Source organism: Alternaria dauci, chromosome 7 (genome assembly GCF_042100115.1).
Source record: "Alternaria dauci strain A2016 chromosome 7, whole genome shotgun sequence".
NCBI classification, from domain to species: Eukaryota; Fungi; Ascomycota; class Dothideomycetes; order Pleosporales; family Pleosporaceae; genus Alternaria; species Alternaria dauci.
Genome location: NC_091278.1, coordinates 652,687 through 666,555, shown reverse-complemented (window position 1 = coordinate 666,555; position 13,869 = coordinate 652,687). Strand labels below are relative to the sequence as shown.

General features: G+C 53.1%; 5 protein-coding genes across 5 annotated transcripts; 2 read left to right on the top strand and 3 right to left on the bottom strand.

The window, feature by feature from the left end:
- Nucleotides 1–33: 33 nt before the first annotated feature.
- On the top strand, nucleotides 34–2,799 carry ACET3X_007394 (uncharacterized protein; the record flags this gene model as incomplete). Its single annotated transcript, XM_069453535.1, has 2 exons — nucleotides 34–836; nucleotides 885–2,799. The coding sequence occupies 2 exons, from the start codon at nucleotides 34–36 to the stop codon at nucleotides 2,797–2,799; spliced, it is 2,718 nt and encodes a 905-aa protein (XP_069304557.1).
- A 559-nt stretch (nucleotides 2,800–3,358) lies between these two features.
- Nucleotides 3,359–4,135, bottom strand: ACET3X_007393 (60S ribosomal protein uL16; the record flags this gene model as incomplete). Its single annotated transcript, XM_069453534.1, has 3 exons — nucleotides 3,359–3,550; nucleotides 3,601–4,026; nucleotides 4,088–4,135. 3 exons carry the CDS (start codon nucleotides 4,133–4,135, stop codon nucleotides 3,359–3,361), a joined length of 666 nt encoding a protein of 221 aa, XP_069304556.1.
- Nucleotides 4,136–4,859: 724 nt separating this feature from the next.
- On the bottom strand, nucleotides 4,860–5,499 carry ACET3X_007392 (60S ribosomal protein eL30; the record flags this gene model as incomplete). Its single annotated transcript, XM_069453533.1, has 4 exons — nucleotides 4,860–4,897; nucleotides 4,949–5,012; nucleotides 5,218–5,267; nucleotides 5,319–5,499. The coding sequence occupies 4 exons, from the start codon at nucleotides 5,497–5,499 to the stop codon at nucleotides 4,860–4,862; spliced, it is 333 nt and encodes a 110-aa protein (XP_069304555.1).
- A 539-nt stretch (nucleotides 5,500–6,038) lies between these two features.
- On the bottom strand, nucleotides 6,039–8,832 carry ACET3X_007391 (uncharacterized protein; the record flags this gene model as incomplete). Its single annotated transcript, XM_069453532.1, has 4 exons — nucleotides 6,039–6,284; nucleotides 6,331–8,564; nucleotides 8,612–8,736; nucleotides 8,828–8,832. 4 exons carry the CDS (start codon nucleotides 8,830–8,832, stop codon nucleotides 6,039–6,041), a joined length of 2,610 nt encoding a protein of 869 aa, XP_069304554.1.
- Nucleotides 8,833–9,032: 200 nt separating this feature from the next.
- ACET3X_007390 (uncharacterized protein) lies at nucleotides 9,033–12,760 on the top strand. The gene is made up of 3 exons (XM_069453530.1): nucleotides 9,033–9,259; nucleotides 9,315–9,369; nucleotides 9,417–12,760. The coding sequence occupies exons 1-3, from the start codon at nucleotides 9,171–9,173 to the stop codon at nucleotides 10,968–10,970; spliced, it is 1,698 nt and encodes a 565-aa protein (XP_069304553.1). The 5' UTR covers nucleotides 9,033–9,170; the 3' UTR covers nucleotides 10,971–12,760.
- The last annotated feature ends 1,109 nt before the right edge of the window (nucleotides 12,761–13,869 follow it).

The window sequence follows — 13,869 nt, the reverse complement described above, 5'->3', positions numbered from 1 at the left end:
GCCGCTGCCTGAGCGCATCACTGCACATCAGCCATGATGGCCTCCAACCTGCTGTCTCGGCTCCTTCCTTCTGCTTCAGACGAAACATACGAACGCGAACCCCTCACCGCCCACGCCCGCCGCGACTCTGCCTCGACCGAGGAGCGCCACGAAATGGACATTGACGAAGAGAACTTCGAAGCCCGCTTCGAGGAGCAAGACCTGGCGCACCTGCTCGAGGAGGCATCTTCGAGCCAGATGACGGCTGAGAGTCGCGCCGTCTCTCCCGAGGCCAAACGCAACGCTCCGCCCGGCATCAATACCGCAAGTCGCATGCCCGCTTGGAGACAGCCAGCTCCAGCTCGCACCGTACCTCTAGACGACGATGACGACGTACCGCAGTCTTTGCTTCTCGAAGGCGGACACGAGCCTGGGCCAAGCTCGACCCAGCGCAATCAGGGCCTCCCCATGCCAGTGCCTGGCCCAGCCACGCGGCAGACACGGGCACAGTGGGATGCCACCCGAACGCAGCAGCGGCTGCATGATGAGGATAGGAGCGGCGCATCTTCGCAGCCGTGGGGGCATACCAGTAGGCCGGGACACTTTGTAGCCGACCGAAAGGAGAAGGCCATGTGGCTGTGGGTGAATCAGACGGATCTGGACAACTACATGACCGAGGTCTACGAATATTATGTTGGCTGCGGAATATACTCGATCCTTCTGAGACGCGCTCTAACGCTCGCGCAAACTGCCTTTGTAGTTGGATTCATGACCTTCCTTGGCTGGTGCATCAACTACGCCAAGTTGCCAGAGAGCAACAAGATGAGCCAGGTCCTGGTGCCCAAATGTGCGGCGAGGTTGGTTGTCCAACATCGTGAATACCGTTCCACGCTGACATGATACAGAATCCATGGGTTTTGGATATTCGCCCTCTGGCTCTTCCTCATCTACTGGCTCTACTCATTCTACACCCTGGTCACTGACGTACCCCGGCTTCGAGCCATGCATGACTTTTACCATTATCTTCTCGATATTCCCGACCGCGACATACAAACCATACAGTGGCAGCAGGTGGTGACACGCATCATGGCATTACGGGACCTGAACTTGGCGACTGCATCGAACCTGTCCCCACAGACGCGCAAGTTGCTCGATTCGAAAAGCAGGCAGCGACTCGATGCTATTGACATCGCAGGCCGTCTGATGCGTCGTGACAACTACCTGATCGCTCTGTTTAACAAAGAGATATTGGACGTCACTGTCCCTCTTCCGTTTCTCGGTAACCGGTACATCTTCTCGGAAACAACTAGGTGGCACGTCAACCTCGCCATCATGGACTTTGTCTTTAGCGGACCAAATGGCCAGTTCAACCCCGACTTCCTGAAGGAGCGCAACCGCCGAGAGCTGGTTAAGAGGTTGAAAACCCGCTTCTTCTGGACCGGTATCATCAGTATCCTATGCGCACCTGCCGCTGTAGTATTCGTGCTTGCATCATACATGTTCAAATACTTCACCGAGTACCACAAGGACCCTGGCCAACTCAGTAACCGCGATTTCACCACATTTGCGCAGTGGAAGTTCCGCGAATTCAACGAGCTTCCTCATTATTTCGCCCGCCGCCGTAATATGGCCTATCCGTACGCAAATCTCTACCTTGCCCAATTCCCCAAAGATAAGACCGAGCAGGTCTCCTCGTTTGTAGCCTTCATCGCGGGAGCCTTTGCGTTTGTCCTCGTGGTGTTTACACTACTCGACTCAGAGTTATTCCTCAACTTTGAGATTACACCTGGAAAGACTGCTATCTTCTGGATCGGTATTCTTAGTACGATTTACCGTGTCGCACGTGGGAGCAGCCCTCAGGATGATCAGGTCACAGACCCATCCTACTACCTCAACCACGTCATCTACCACACGCGCTACGAGCCAGAGTCGTGGCGTGATAGGCTACACACGGACGAGGTTCGCGCCGAATTCGCTCAACTGTACCAGCCCAAGATTCTCATCTTTGCCGAAGAGATACTCAGCATGGTCATCACACCTTTCCTGCTCATCTTCCGGTTGCCCAAATGCAGCGACCGCATTGTTGACTTCTTCCGTGAATTCTCCATCGTAGTCGACGGCCTGGGTGTAACATGTTCGTACTCCATGTTCCCGTCTACAAAAACCACACGCAACGCGAATAACATTCCCGCGAACGGAACTGCAGCCCCAAGAGAAGATCCTGATCTTCGAGAAGACTATTTCATGGCCAAAGACAACAAGATGATGGCTTCGTACTATGGTTTCTTGGACACGTACCAGAACCCTGGGCGCGGCTACAATGGTCGTCTTCAAGGACGAGGCCAATTCAATCCTCCGCCACAGTTCCCAAACACCTTTGGCTCCATGTCGCAGACTGCTCAGCCAGTAGAGATGGGCGCAAGAGGAACAAGTAGAGGTCCGACTGGACGCCAGAATCCTCAACAAAGGACACCAAGACATAGACCGGGCACCAGGGACGAGCCCATGAACTCTGTTCTCCTCGATCCGCACCATCAACCCTCTTCTGCGTCGATACTACGCGGCTCGCCACGTCAAGCGCCACATGGCAGGTACCGAACGCCTTTACAAGCAGTCCCGGATGCGCCGGGACCGCCGAATACACGCATTGAGGAGGAGAGTACACTCGGCGACTCCTGGCGAACCAGTCGCCTTGCACAGGGTGATGAGGAGGAGGAGGAAGAGGAAGCACCAGGCAACAATCGCGGAGGTGTACTACAGCTCCTGCAGCAGTTTTCCCGTGCACAAGCTGAAGGACGTGGTGCTGGTGTTGGTGTCTAGATTTTACATTGGTATTGCATTTGCCTCTCTTCATATTGGAGGTAGAATAGCGTTTGGCAACGGGCGTTGTTCGGCTGGGAGCTTATACCACAAATTATACGTACATTACAAGTAGAAATCGACTACAGTCTGTAACAAAAGTGACGTCACTATCAAATATGGATGGCAACCGCAGATCGTTGATAAGACGTGCCTCGATGTGCAAGTGACGTACATGTCCATTGATGTTATCGTTCTGTGAAGGCGCAAGCCCTAGACGTAACTTCTTAATACATCTTTGGCGTCTAGTCTTTTGATGTCCGGGGGTATAAAGCAACAAAAACAAACTTCTTTGTAAGGTTATTCATAAAAGATTCATAACACGAGCAGATTGAGCGCAGAGGTTGTTGTATCATTTGTCATTGTCCGGCTGTGTCTGGCTGTTCTCTACAGTTACACGCCGCAGATATTCACCCTCCAGCCTTCATCCTTAACTGATGAAGAAAGCAAATCACGCCGTAACCGAATTCCCATTGGACCCATGATCATCATGCACACAACTCATCCCTCAATCCTGAATCTAAGCAGAGGACTCGAAAGCTTCAGGGAAGCGACGGATGTTGTTGGCAAGGTTACCCTTGTTGCGGAGGAACTGGACGTAGGCACCGTCAATCTTGACCTTGCCCTCCTGGCGGAGGTCAATGTATTCCTGGCGCTTGAGAGGAGTGAAACCCCAGTTCTTGGAGACGATGATCTTTTGGCGACCGGGGAACTGCAAGCTGTTAGCCTTGTGCCATTTCTGCTATTACATGTGAAACGCACCTTGTACTGGCAACGCCTGAGAGCCTCGAGAGCGACGGCGCGGTTAGAGTCCCTAGTCCGGACGGACATGAGAATCTGGCCAATGTTGACACGAGCGACAAGACCGTTGGGCTTGCCGAAAGCACCACGCATACCCGTCTGCAATCTATCGGCACCAGCGCAAGACAACATCTTGTTGATGCGGACGACGTGGTAGGGGTGGACGCGGACACGGAGATGGAAGGATTCCTTTCCACCGTTCTTGACGAAGTACTTGTTGGCGCAAATACGGGCGGCCTCGAGCGCCTCGGAGGACAGCTGCTCGTACTCGTTGGAGACCAAGTGGATGCAGAGCGGGAAGTCGTCTACGTTGGCCTTCTTGCGACCAAGGTCGAAGATGCGGATCTTGGCATCGGGGACACCACGGTTGAACCTGCTCTTGGGGTACTGTGGCCCAGTCAGTCTATCGTCCTCCTCTCGCGATTTTTCCGTTCTGAGGCAGACGTACGGGCTTGTTCTTGCAGTAGCGGTAGCAACGGGCGGGACGGCGGGCCATTGTGACGGTTGTTGCTGCTGTGTATCAATGAGCGGGCGTCCGGAGTTGTCGAGAGAGAGGGCGAGCGCAAACTGGTGCAGCTGTCAGTGACACGTCTACCGGCGGTGAGCGATGCGACAGCCGTACGTACCTTACCCTATATATGACCTTGGTGTTAGTGGGAGGTGTCTGAGGCGAAGGCGAAAGGGAAGTCGTCGATGGATTGCTAAGCGGAATATTGACGCACGCACGGACCCTGTGTGGGCAAAGCACCCCCAGCCGGATTTCAAAGCACCGCAACGCCACTTCCCGAAGGGCGAATGTGCAATTCTGGGGAGGCGCGCAGCGATCTCTAATAGCCGATACAAAGTATGATGTTCGTATTCGCCATCCGCGGATGGATGCGATCAAGGCCAAACATGTTGTGTACTGTCAAGAGTGCAAATTGCACGCATTGTACTTGAGAACTGCTACAGGCCATGCGCCGGATTCGCTCTGCATCTCAGCGCATCCATAGCTTCTTCATCGTTGGATCGATGCATATGGGTATCCAAAAGCTTGACCCGTAAGCACTAGTATGGCAGAGCGCAAACCTGGCTTTGAAAGAGTCACGTCACAAAGTGCACATGTGGACAGTCATTATGGCTCATGAATCTTGTGGCGTTCATTGGATATCATCATGGCTCTAGCTTGCGCTACGCCCTTGGTATCATGTCTAACTGCTTCCTTCCCATGCCATGGCACTCTAGTTCTCAGTGTTCTGGCTCAAGATGTCGGAGTCACCTATCGGTTTGTCAGTGGGCAGTGTCTGGTGTGACTAGAAGAGATACATACCGGCATCGAGGATGGACATGACGGAGCAGCGGAAGAGCTTACCGCAAGCGGTGCCCAACTCGATCTAAACTGGTATTAGCTGACAGCTCTCCGAAGCCATGTTCAGACCTCTTCTCAGAGCCAGCCCTCGAAGTATACCCAACACCAAGGAGCTCGTCGTCATCGTGTTCTGTGTACGTTCTGATACATCTTGGAACCGCAGAATAACGAGCTCCGTAGCGCAAAGCAACTTGTCGTTAGGCAATGAGAGTGGACGGGAGCGTACGTACGTTGTTACCGGAGAAGTGGTGGACAGAGGTCTTGGACAACATGGCGTAGTCTGTCTGGAATTAGCGATTGCTTGCACAACAGAGACAACAGTGTCACATACACTCGAGCTCAGACTTCCTCAGGGGAGGGGTGTTTCCGGCGATGATGACGAGCTTGGCCTTGCCAGTTCGCAGGCTCTTGAGGGTGGACTTGTAGCCGAGGGTGACCTTACCGGACTTCATCACAAGCGCAAGGCGCGAGTTGATGGAGTCGGCGGTTCTCTTGTTCTTCTTGGGGGCCATCGTTGCTCGTAGGAAGTCGAATGTGGTATTCCTAAGGGGTTGTTGAGCTCCGGTCGTTGTTGGTTGATCGTAGGAATTGTAGCAGTCGCGCGAAAATTGTGTGGGCAAATCTTGGCGCGCTAGCGATTAGCGCTGCTCCAGTGTGTGAACGGCAGACACAGCACCTTTACGACTTTTGATGTTACGGGCTGACTTTGGACTGCTAATGTGGTGACGGGCAAAGCACTTGTTTGGTGGGTTAGAATCAGTGGTCACAGTATGTTCGACTTAGGTATCCGCATCGGTGTGTATGAGCATCTTGTACACAGTTAAGGCAGGACAGTCGTACATTCGGATCAGTTGTTCTATAGCTGAGCATAACCATCACAAGCATCGAGTACACAATCCTATGTAGAAACACATGAGCATAGAGAACGCTTTCCAACATGGTATCATTGCACCTTGACGCGCCATTAATCAGGACGCATCCACCAAACTCCTTCCTGTAACACATCTACCAGGCCTCATCATAACGAAGCTTTGACAACCGGGAGCTCCGTTCATGCCGCTGCTCTTTGCGCCTGTCGTCCTCCTCGGGCCGGAGCTCCAACAGCGCCTGGCCTGTTCAGAGTGTACTTTGCGAAAGCCCTTGCCAATGCCTTCTTTGCGCTGACCTTTTGCGATCCAACAAAAGAGTCGACAGCAACAGCAATGGCGCGGTCAATATCCACCGACGCGACGTAGTCGGAGAGACGCATCTTGCAGAAGGACTCTGCGATACGTAGGATGGCTTCGAGATGACGAACCTGTAGGTGTGAGTGGGTGCTTGTTAAAGGAGGGCTGTGTACTTACGGTAATAGGGTAGGCTCCAGTTGCCATAGACTCGCGACGCATGTCAGCGAAGAGACGCGCAATTTTATCCTGCTCAATCTGGTATAGCTTTGGCCTGCACTTCTCCCTTGCGTAGAGAATGTACTTCCTCAACAGGTCTTGAGGAATTTCACCCTCTTTGATCGGAGCGTCCCCATCGACTTCCATTTGGTCGTCGCCATTCTGCGTCGCTTTCGACTTGTCAGAGTACCCGTATGCTGAGTTGACAAGAGGATGAGCGCGGCCGTGGGAGTTCACGACGAACTTGGCTAGGCGTTCATCCTCTGCTGGGTCAACAGTGTCGCGTACAACACACAGAATGTCGAATCGAGACAGAATTGGCTCGGTAAGCTCGACATTTTGCGAGAAAGGAATCGTAGAGTTGTATCGACCACCGATGGGGTTGGCCGCTGCTACGATCGAACAGCGAGCCTGGAGGGTTGTGACAATACCAGCTTTTGAGATGGAGATGGTCTGTTGCTCCATGGCCTCGTGGATGGATGTTCGGTCCTGATCGTTCATCTTGTCAAATTCGTCGATGAGACAAGTACCTTTATCGGCAAGTACAAGCGCACCACCCTCGAGAGTCCACTCGCTCGTCATGGGATCTCGACGGACGGAAGCGGTGAGACCAACAGCGGAAGCACCCTGACCAGTTGCGAAGACAGCACGATGGGCAGTCTTCTCGACGTATTTCAGAATCTGGGACTTTGCAGTACCAGGATCTCCAAGCAGTAGAACATTGATGTCGCCACGAATGGAGTGACGACCAGGGGCTTCTTTACTGACACCCCCGAAGAGGGAGAGTGCTACGGCAGTCTTGATGTCAGTATGTCCGTAAATACTGGGGGCGATTGAGTTGATGACCTTGTCTACGATGCGAGGATCCTTGGACAGTCGCCGAATCTCCTTCTCATCATCTTCAGTCAACCGGAAGCCAGCCAGTTGGTCATGCGATTTGACCACGTAGTTTGCCTCGAGAATGGTCGCAAAGACGGGGAATCCATTCTTGTTATTCAGGGCTGCATCGTAGTTGTTACGGTAGATACCGGTGACTTCGATTTCCTCCCCGGGCTTTGCAGAGTCTATCAGATCCCAGAGAAGGATGACTTCGCGGTGACGAGGCAAACGTCCGGCTGGCACAGTACCAGGAGACTCTTGCAGGGTGAGTTTCTGGTAGTTTCGGTAAACTGTACGCTCAGAGTTGACCGTAAATGGACCACGCGACTGGCAGTTCTGGCAGAAGGAGATTTTCACCTCAACGTTGGAATCCTGGTGGAAGGGACCGAGGGTAACGCCACATTTGGTGCAGTCAAACTTGACGTATTTAAGTTGAGGGAAGACTCCGCTGCGGCGAGTGACCACTCCACTAACACGGACCAGACTGTTAAGATGCGACTGGCGGAGCTGGCGCAGAGTATACTGAACAGGCACGTCCGTGATGCGAACGTGAATCTCGGAGTGAATGCGCTCGTAATCCGGGTAGTGGAGGAGGGCAACTTCCATAGCCACCTGATCGAAGATCTTCAACATCTCAGTTGGGGTGTTGGCTAGCCAATATGCTAGTGTCGCCTTCTGTTCGGCAAGGTGGTCAAATGACACCTCCAGAGACTCTGCGTTGACCTCACCCAAGGTCCGAATGCGGGCTCCGTATACGGAATGACCGTGCTCGTCGGTGTATTCTGTGAGGAAAGACTTGAACTCGCGCGCAATGGTCCTGGCGACCTGGGGTTGGGCCACCCAATCCGTCAATGTGTTGGCCTTTACATCGGTGAGCGCCTCAAGCGTCAACTCCTCGTTCATGATATCGTCGGTCATGTCCATATCGTCTTCTTCGTCGTAGCGATTTCTCCGAACGCGGCGGCGCCCCGTTCCCATCAGACCTGCCAGGCCATCCTGCTCGTCTTCGTCTGGCAGGAAAGCAGCGGGCATACGGCGTCTTGCCTCTCTGTCACGAGCATTGAGTCGCGCGTCAAGCTCCCGCCTTTGGGCAAGACTGAGCTCTTCATAGTCGCCTTCATCGTCGATACCCTGGCCTTCGTAGGCATCGTTTTCACGGGCTGCGTAATCGTTCTCGAAATCGTCGGCGAACAGATCAATTCCTTCAGCCTCCTCTGCGTCTTCGTCGAGGTCATCTACGTCGCGGATGATGTCGTCATCGTCGAGCATGTCTGCATCGTCGTCTTGGGGGAGCATGGGGGGAGACGAGGCCATTGCTGTGCTTGTTTAGCCATTGTTGTGTCGCATGTTTCGTCGTACTCACGGCTGGATGGCGGATGCGCCGCTGAAGAGGGCAGATCTTCATCATCTCTGGCGCGTTTATTGTTCCTGCTGCTGGGGCCTACGCCACGGTTTCCGGACGACATGTTGGAGCGAAGTGGTGGTGAACTGGTGTTTGTTAGTGTCTTGTTGTTGGGGGTAAAGAGGGGCTAGGGTCGTTGCTCGGTCCTCGAGTATCGTCGAAATCTGAGACACATACCTCATAGTTACTCAAAGCACAGTTCTTTTCATATACCACCAAAGACCAAGGTGATATGAAGCTGCAGAGCGGGGTCGAGGGGTGGGAGAGAAGGGGTTGAAAGGGCCAGCAACACGTCCGCGTCGCGCTTTCCTTTTCCACGCGTAAAGTGGTTTCGCAATGGCCAATCAGCGACCACGCGCATCCAGCGCTGTTATCACTGCTCACCAGCATCCACGATCTGCAACCACTACAACCGAATTGATTTCGTGCAGATTCTCGTATCCCATCAATTCGTTGGTTTTCCCTCACCTCCAAATACCTCTTGCTTTCAGATAGAGTTGCCACGCGTTGCATCGCAATCATGGCCGAGTCGCAGTCCACAGCCATGTCATCGAAGCCGCGCACCAGCAGCATATCGCAAGCCTCAGAGAGCTCGCAAACAGCAGCCGAGTACGTATTTCCTATAGCTTTGCTGTGTATGTAACGACTAACAGTATGTTACCAGCTTTATTAAAGAACAACTCAGCCTCGAAGCAGAAGCACGCGAGGCTCTTCCATACGTCAGTATATATGTCGTCTCAATTGCGCACCAACTCACAAGGCGTAGCAATTCGATACCTGCACGCGCGATCTCGGTCCTCTCCGCCAGAGCCTCTACGCATGCCTTACCTGTAATCCGGTGCCAGCATCGTCCGCTCAGCAGTACACTCCAGCAGGCGTCTGCTACTCGTGTTCGATCTCGTGTCATGGCGAACATACTCTTGTTGAGCTATTCAGCAAGCGGGACTTCATATGCGACTGCGGGACCACTAGGATACCAGATATGACACCTTGCACGCTCCGCCTCAACGCGGAGACTGGACGGAAAGGCGATGTGACGGGTGAAGAGCCAGCAAAGGCGAACAAGTACAACCAGAACTTCAGGAATAAGTTCTGTGGCTGCGGCGAGGACTATGACCCTAATCAGGAGAAGGGTACAATGTTCCAGTGCCTTGGGCTCGGATCTTGCGAAGAGGGTGGCTGTGGCGAGGACTGGTGGCACCCCGAGTGCCTCGTAGGCTTCACTCGGGCGGAATACAGCAAGATGATAGAGAAACCGAACAATAACGAGACGAGCGGTGCGACAGACGCAACAGAGACCGAAAAACCTGAGACAGATGGGAAGAAGAACGACGAACATACAGATGGGACAGCGTCTCCAACATCAGCGGATATTGCGGCTGCAGTGGCAAGTGGTGATGGAGTTGATGGAAACGACACTGCAGGGAATGCTGGTGCTCAAGAGGACGATGACCCCCCACTACCTCCAGGTTTTCCTGAGGAGGAGGACTTCGATCATTTCATCTGCTACAAGTGTGTCGCGGCACACCCGTGGATCAAACAGTACGCTGGTTCAACTGGATTCTTACCACCAGTCTACCATGACAAGACTATCGCACTTTCTCACGCCCAGAAGTCCGCCGTTCCAACCTCAGAGACTTTCAACGGCGACTCCAAGAAGCGCAAAGCTTCCGACGAAGATGAACATGAACAAACAGGAACGCATCTGACAGCACCCGCTCCGGCTAAGCGCCAAAAGTCTGAAGACCCAACCGGCACACTCTCCAGCATCTCCGAGGATACCAAGACACTTGCCATAACACCAAAAAAGCCGGAAGCGCCAAAGCACGCTTCTCTTCCCCCTTTGCCCGAGGCCGCTCTTACAACACCCTTTTCTCTCTTCCTCAAGCCCGACTTCCGCGACCATCTTTGCCACTGCGACGCCTGCTATCCACAACTTAAAGCTCATCCCCAGCTCCTGGAAGAGGAAGATACCTACGAGCCTCCCGTATCCGAAGTGGGCGAGGAAGGTGGACAATCAGTTGGCACAGGCAGTATTCTCGATCGTGGCGAAGCAGCTTTCAACAACATGGACCGTGTACGTGCTATTCAGGGTGCAATGGCATACGCGCACCTCAAAGACAAGGTCTCGGCGTTCTTGAAACCTTTTGCTGAGTCGGGTCAAGCTGTTGGCGCAGAAGATGTTAAAGCGTATTTTGAGAAGCTGAGAGGTGACGCGCAAGGTATTCAGGAGGCTGCTGGTGATGCGAAAGCAAACAGAGACGATGGAGATGACAGTGGGGCTGGAGGCGGTGGGAGGAAGGAGCAGAGCGGGTATTGAGTATACATCCGTTTCTTCGAACAGATACAGAAATTGGTTTTCGGGTTCGTGGGAACAGACATTTCACTAGGAGATCGTGTCACGTCCCAGGGGCACGAAATTGAATAATGATTGGTAGCACATTTAGAAGTCAACAGCTCTGGGATTCAAAAGTCACCATCAAAGTCATGAGCACAGCCTTGCGAATCTGGGGGTAGTTGGCTTTACAAAGTACATGATGTTCTCGGATCTTGGGTATCAAACTAAAGCTACATTCTTCCCCTTGCAAAGCAGCGCAAATAGTCATTTCAACAAAATACATAAACAACCCAAGCACCACTTCCTTGGCTGACCGCTCAAGCCGTTACGGTTACTGTAGTCGTCTCTTTTTCGGTTACAGTCGTCATCTCTTTTTCCGTCACCGTTGCGGTGAGAGTCAAAGTGAATATTTGACTTCCTGGGATCGGTGTGACGATCAGTGCGCCTTCCGATGTTGTCGACGAGGGTATTGGTTCTGGTTCTAGTGATGTAGAAGATGGCACATCCGTTGGTGCTGGTGGTGTTGGCACGGCGTCAGATGTCGATGCAGTCACTTCTGGGGGTGGCGCCATAGAGGGGGAAGGGGAGGGCTGCGAAGAAGCCTCTGGAGGTAATACCATGGATGAAGAAGACAAGGTTGATTGCGCTGAATTTTCAGGGGCACTCGAAGTGGTCGGTATGATGGAGGATGACAACGCGGGTGGTGTAGGTGTAGGCGCAGGCACTCCGGACATCGAAGACGACAGCTCGGACGCTGTGGGTGTTGGCTCCGCTACACCGGAAGATGAATCCACGATTGTAGACAATGAGGCCAAAGAACTGGAAACAATAGGGTCTGGCAATGCGGAAGAGACAGACGTCTCAGGTGCCTGACTAGGTTGCGTTGTTGGCATAACCGTGGTATATGATGTGACAATCACTACAGGCGGTACTTGAAGAGACGCCGATGGAGACAGTACGGGTGCACCAGCCACCTCTGATGATGATGAAGAAAAGGCTAAAGAAGCGGACTCTTGCGCCTCAGATGGTACAGCTGACTCTTGTGCAGGTGTTTGAGGTGGCTGAGATGTCGCATAAATGGTGGTGTATTGTGTGACGACGACACGTGATGTTACATCTACAGCATCTGAAGCGGTTCCTGATGGCAGGGCAGCTGCTGAGGAGCCGGACGGCGTGGGAAGTGGGAGTGCCAGAGAAGTTGAGTTGATCAGAAGCGTTGAAGATGGCGCGTCTATAATCGACTCGATTACGGAAGGAGCGCTTGTAATCGCTGAACTAGCAGTAGAATTGGCAACCGGTAAACTTGAAGGTACTGCACCGGGATGGGTGAACCCAGGTAAACCTCCAGTGGTGGAAGCTGGGACCGCGCTTGTGGCCGATGCAGAAGGAGTAGCAATCGAAGTAGACGTCTCTTCCTCTATGGGCGAGTAGGTGAACAATGGAATCTGTTGACTTGTCTCGCTAGCTGTCTTGTTGTCGACCACCCCTACTGAACTCGACACGATTTCAGTTTCGATGGCGGACGAGGTTGGCACACTCACACTTTCTATTGGCGTAGGTTCCGGACTTGGTGTCACCGAAGTAGTGGCTACTGCGCTCGAGCTCTCCGGAGTCGGCAAAGGTGATTCCGTGATAAACGAAGTGAATGAAACTGTCTGCGCATCTTGTGTTGCGGCTGGGTTTCCGTCGGGGTCGACAAACGTGATAGGCGGTGTTATCGAAGTCAAGATGGTTTGTAGCATTGGCGTCACTACTATACCAGGTGTTGGTTCCGCAATCTTTTGTGCTGACACTGAAAATGGGGTGGAGGTGGTGTTAGCATAACTCGTAAAGCTATAGGCAGTCAGTGACTATTGTCGTAATATTTGAGTGAACTTCATACAGTTGCCTTCGTTGCTGCTTGGGGACCGGCCCAGCGATTATTGACGTGGAACAAGCTGCCAGCAGCAGGATAGAGGAGAAGATAGCCATCGTCAAGATGACTTTTATTATAAGTGAATGAACGAAGGAAAGACGGCGCTTGTAGGCAAGACGGAGAACGATGGACTGAAGGGCAAGACTGAGATAGAGAACGATTAAGAGAAATGATCGACAAGGAGAAACAGACGGCAAGGAAAGAGAGCAAGGAAAAGAACGATGATCGTTCGTCTCAAGCAAACCAAAGTCTAGACGTTCAGATGGCTACTGTGAGGGCCTCGGTGCTGAGCAGGCTGGCAGCGGGTTTTGAAGCTGCATTAGCCGCTATGAGCACGGTTTGAGTATACAATGAAACAAAGAGTAGTACTGGCCCGGCATTGTCGCAGCGGCCTGTGATTTGGACGTGTCACTGGGTCCTTAGAGGAGAGTAGCGCTGGTGAGTAGAGGAGTGGCTGTGGTGCTCTGAAGTCGTGACTTGGTGTTTCATCCGCGGACCAATGAGACGGCGACATGGCATGATGGAGCCACGACCCTCAAGCGCCTGGCCGGGCGACTCTGCCTCCCGCGCAGAGCCTCCAAGTCTCCATATACCGGAAATAGCTTTTCGAGATGCGCCTCGATTGCGGAACCAGAAGCCGCTGAGTGCTGCCGCCTTCCGCTTATTCATGCAACACACTGCCGGCGCTCGGCTTTGCGATGCGTTGGAGACGTGGACCCCGCACGACTTCTCCACAAGACGGCGTCTCAACACTCAGGACGGAGTGCCAGCTAGATGCCTGTAAGCCGTAGCTATCGACGATTTTGATAGTGGATCGAGATGTGTTGGCGGGTTTGCACGTGCCGGATGTTGATTCGTCTGGGCGGTGGGTGCAGGGTGGTTACTCAGGCAACACGCGAGTTTCGACAAGGAAGAACAACACAGACCGCCATTCCGCCTGGACCAGGCCCTTTGCACCGGCAGAAT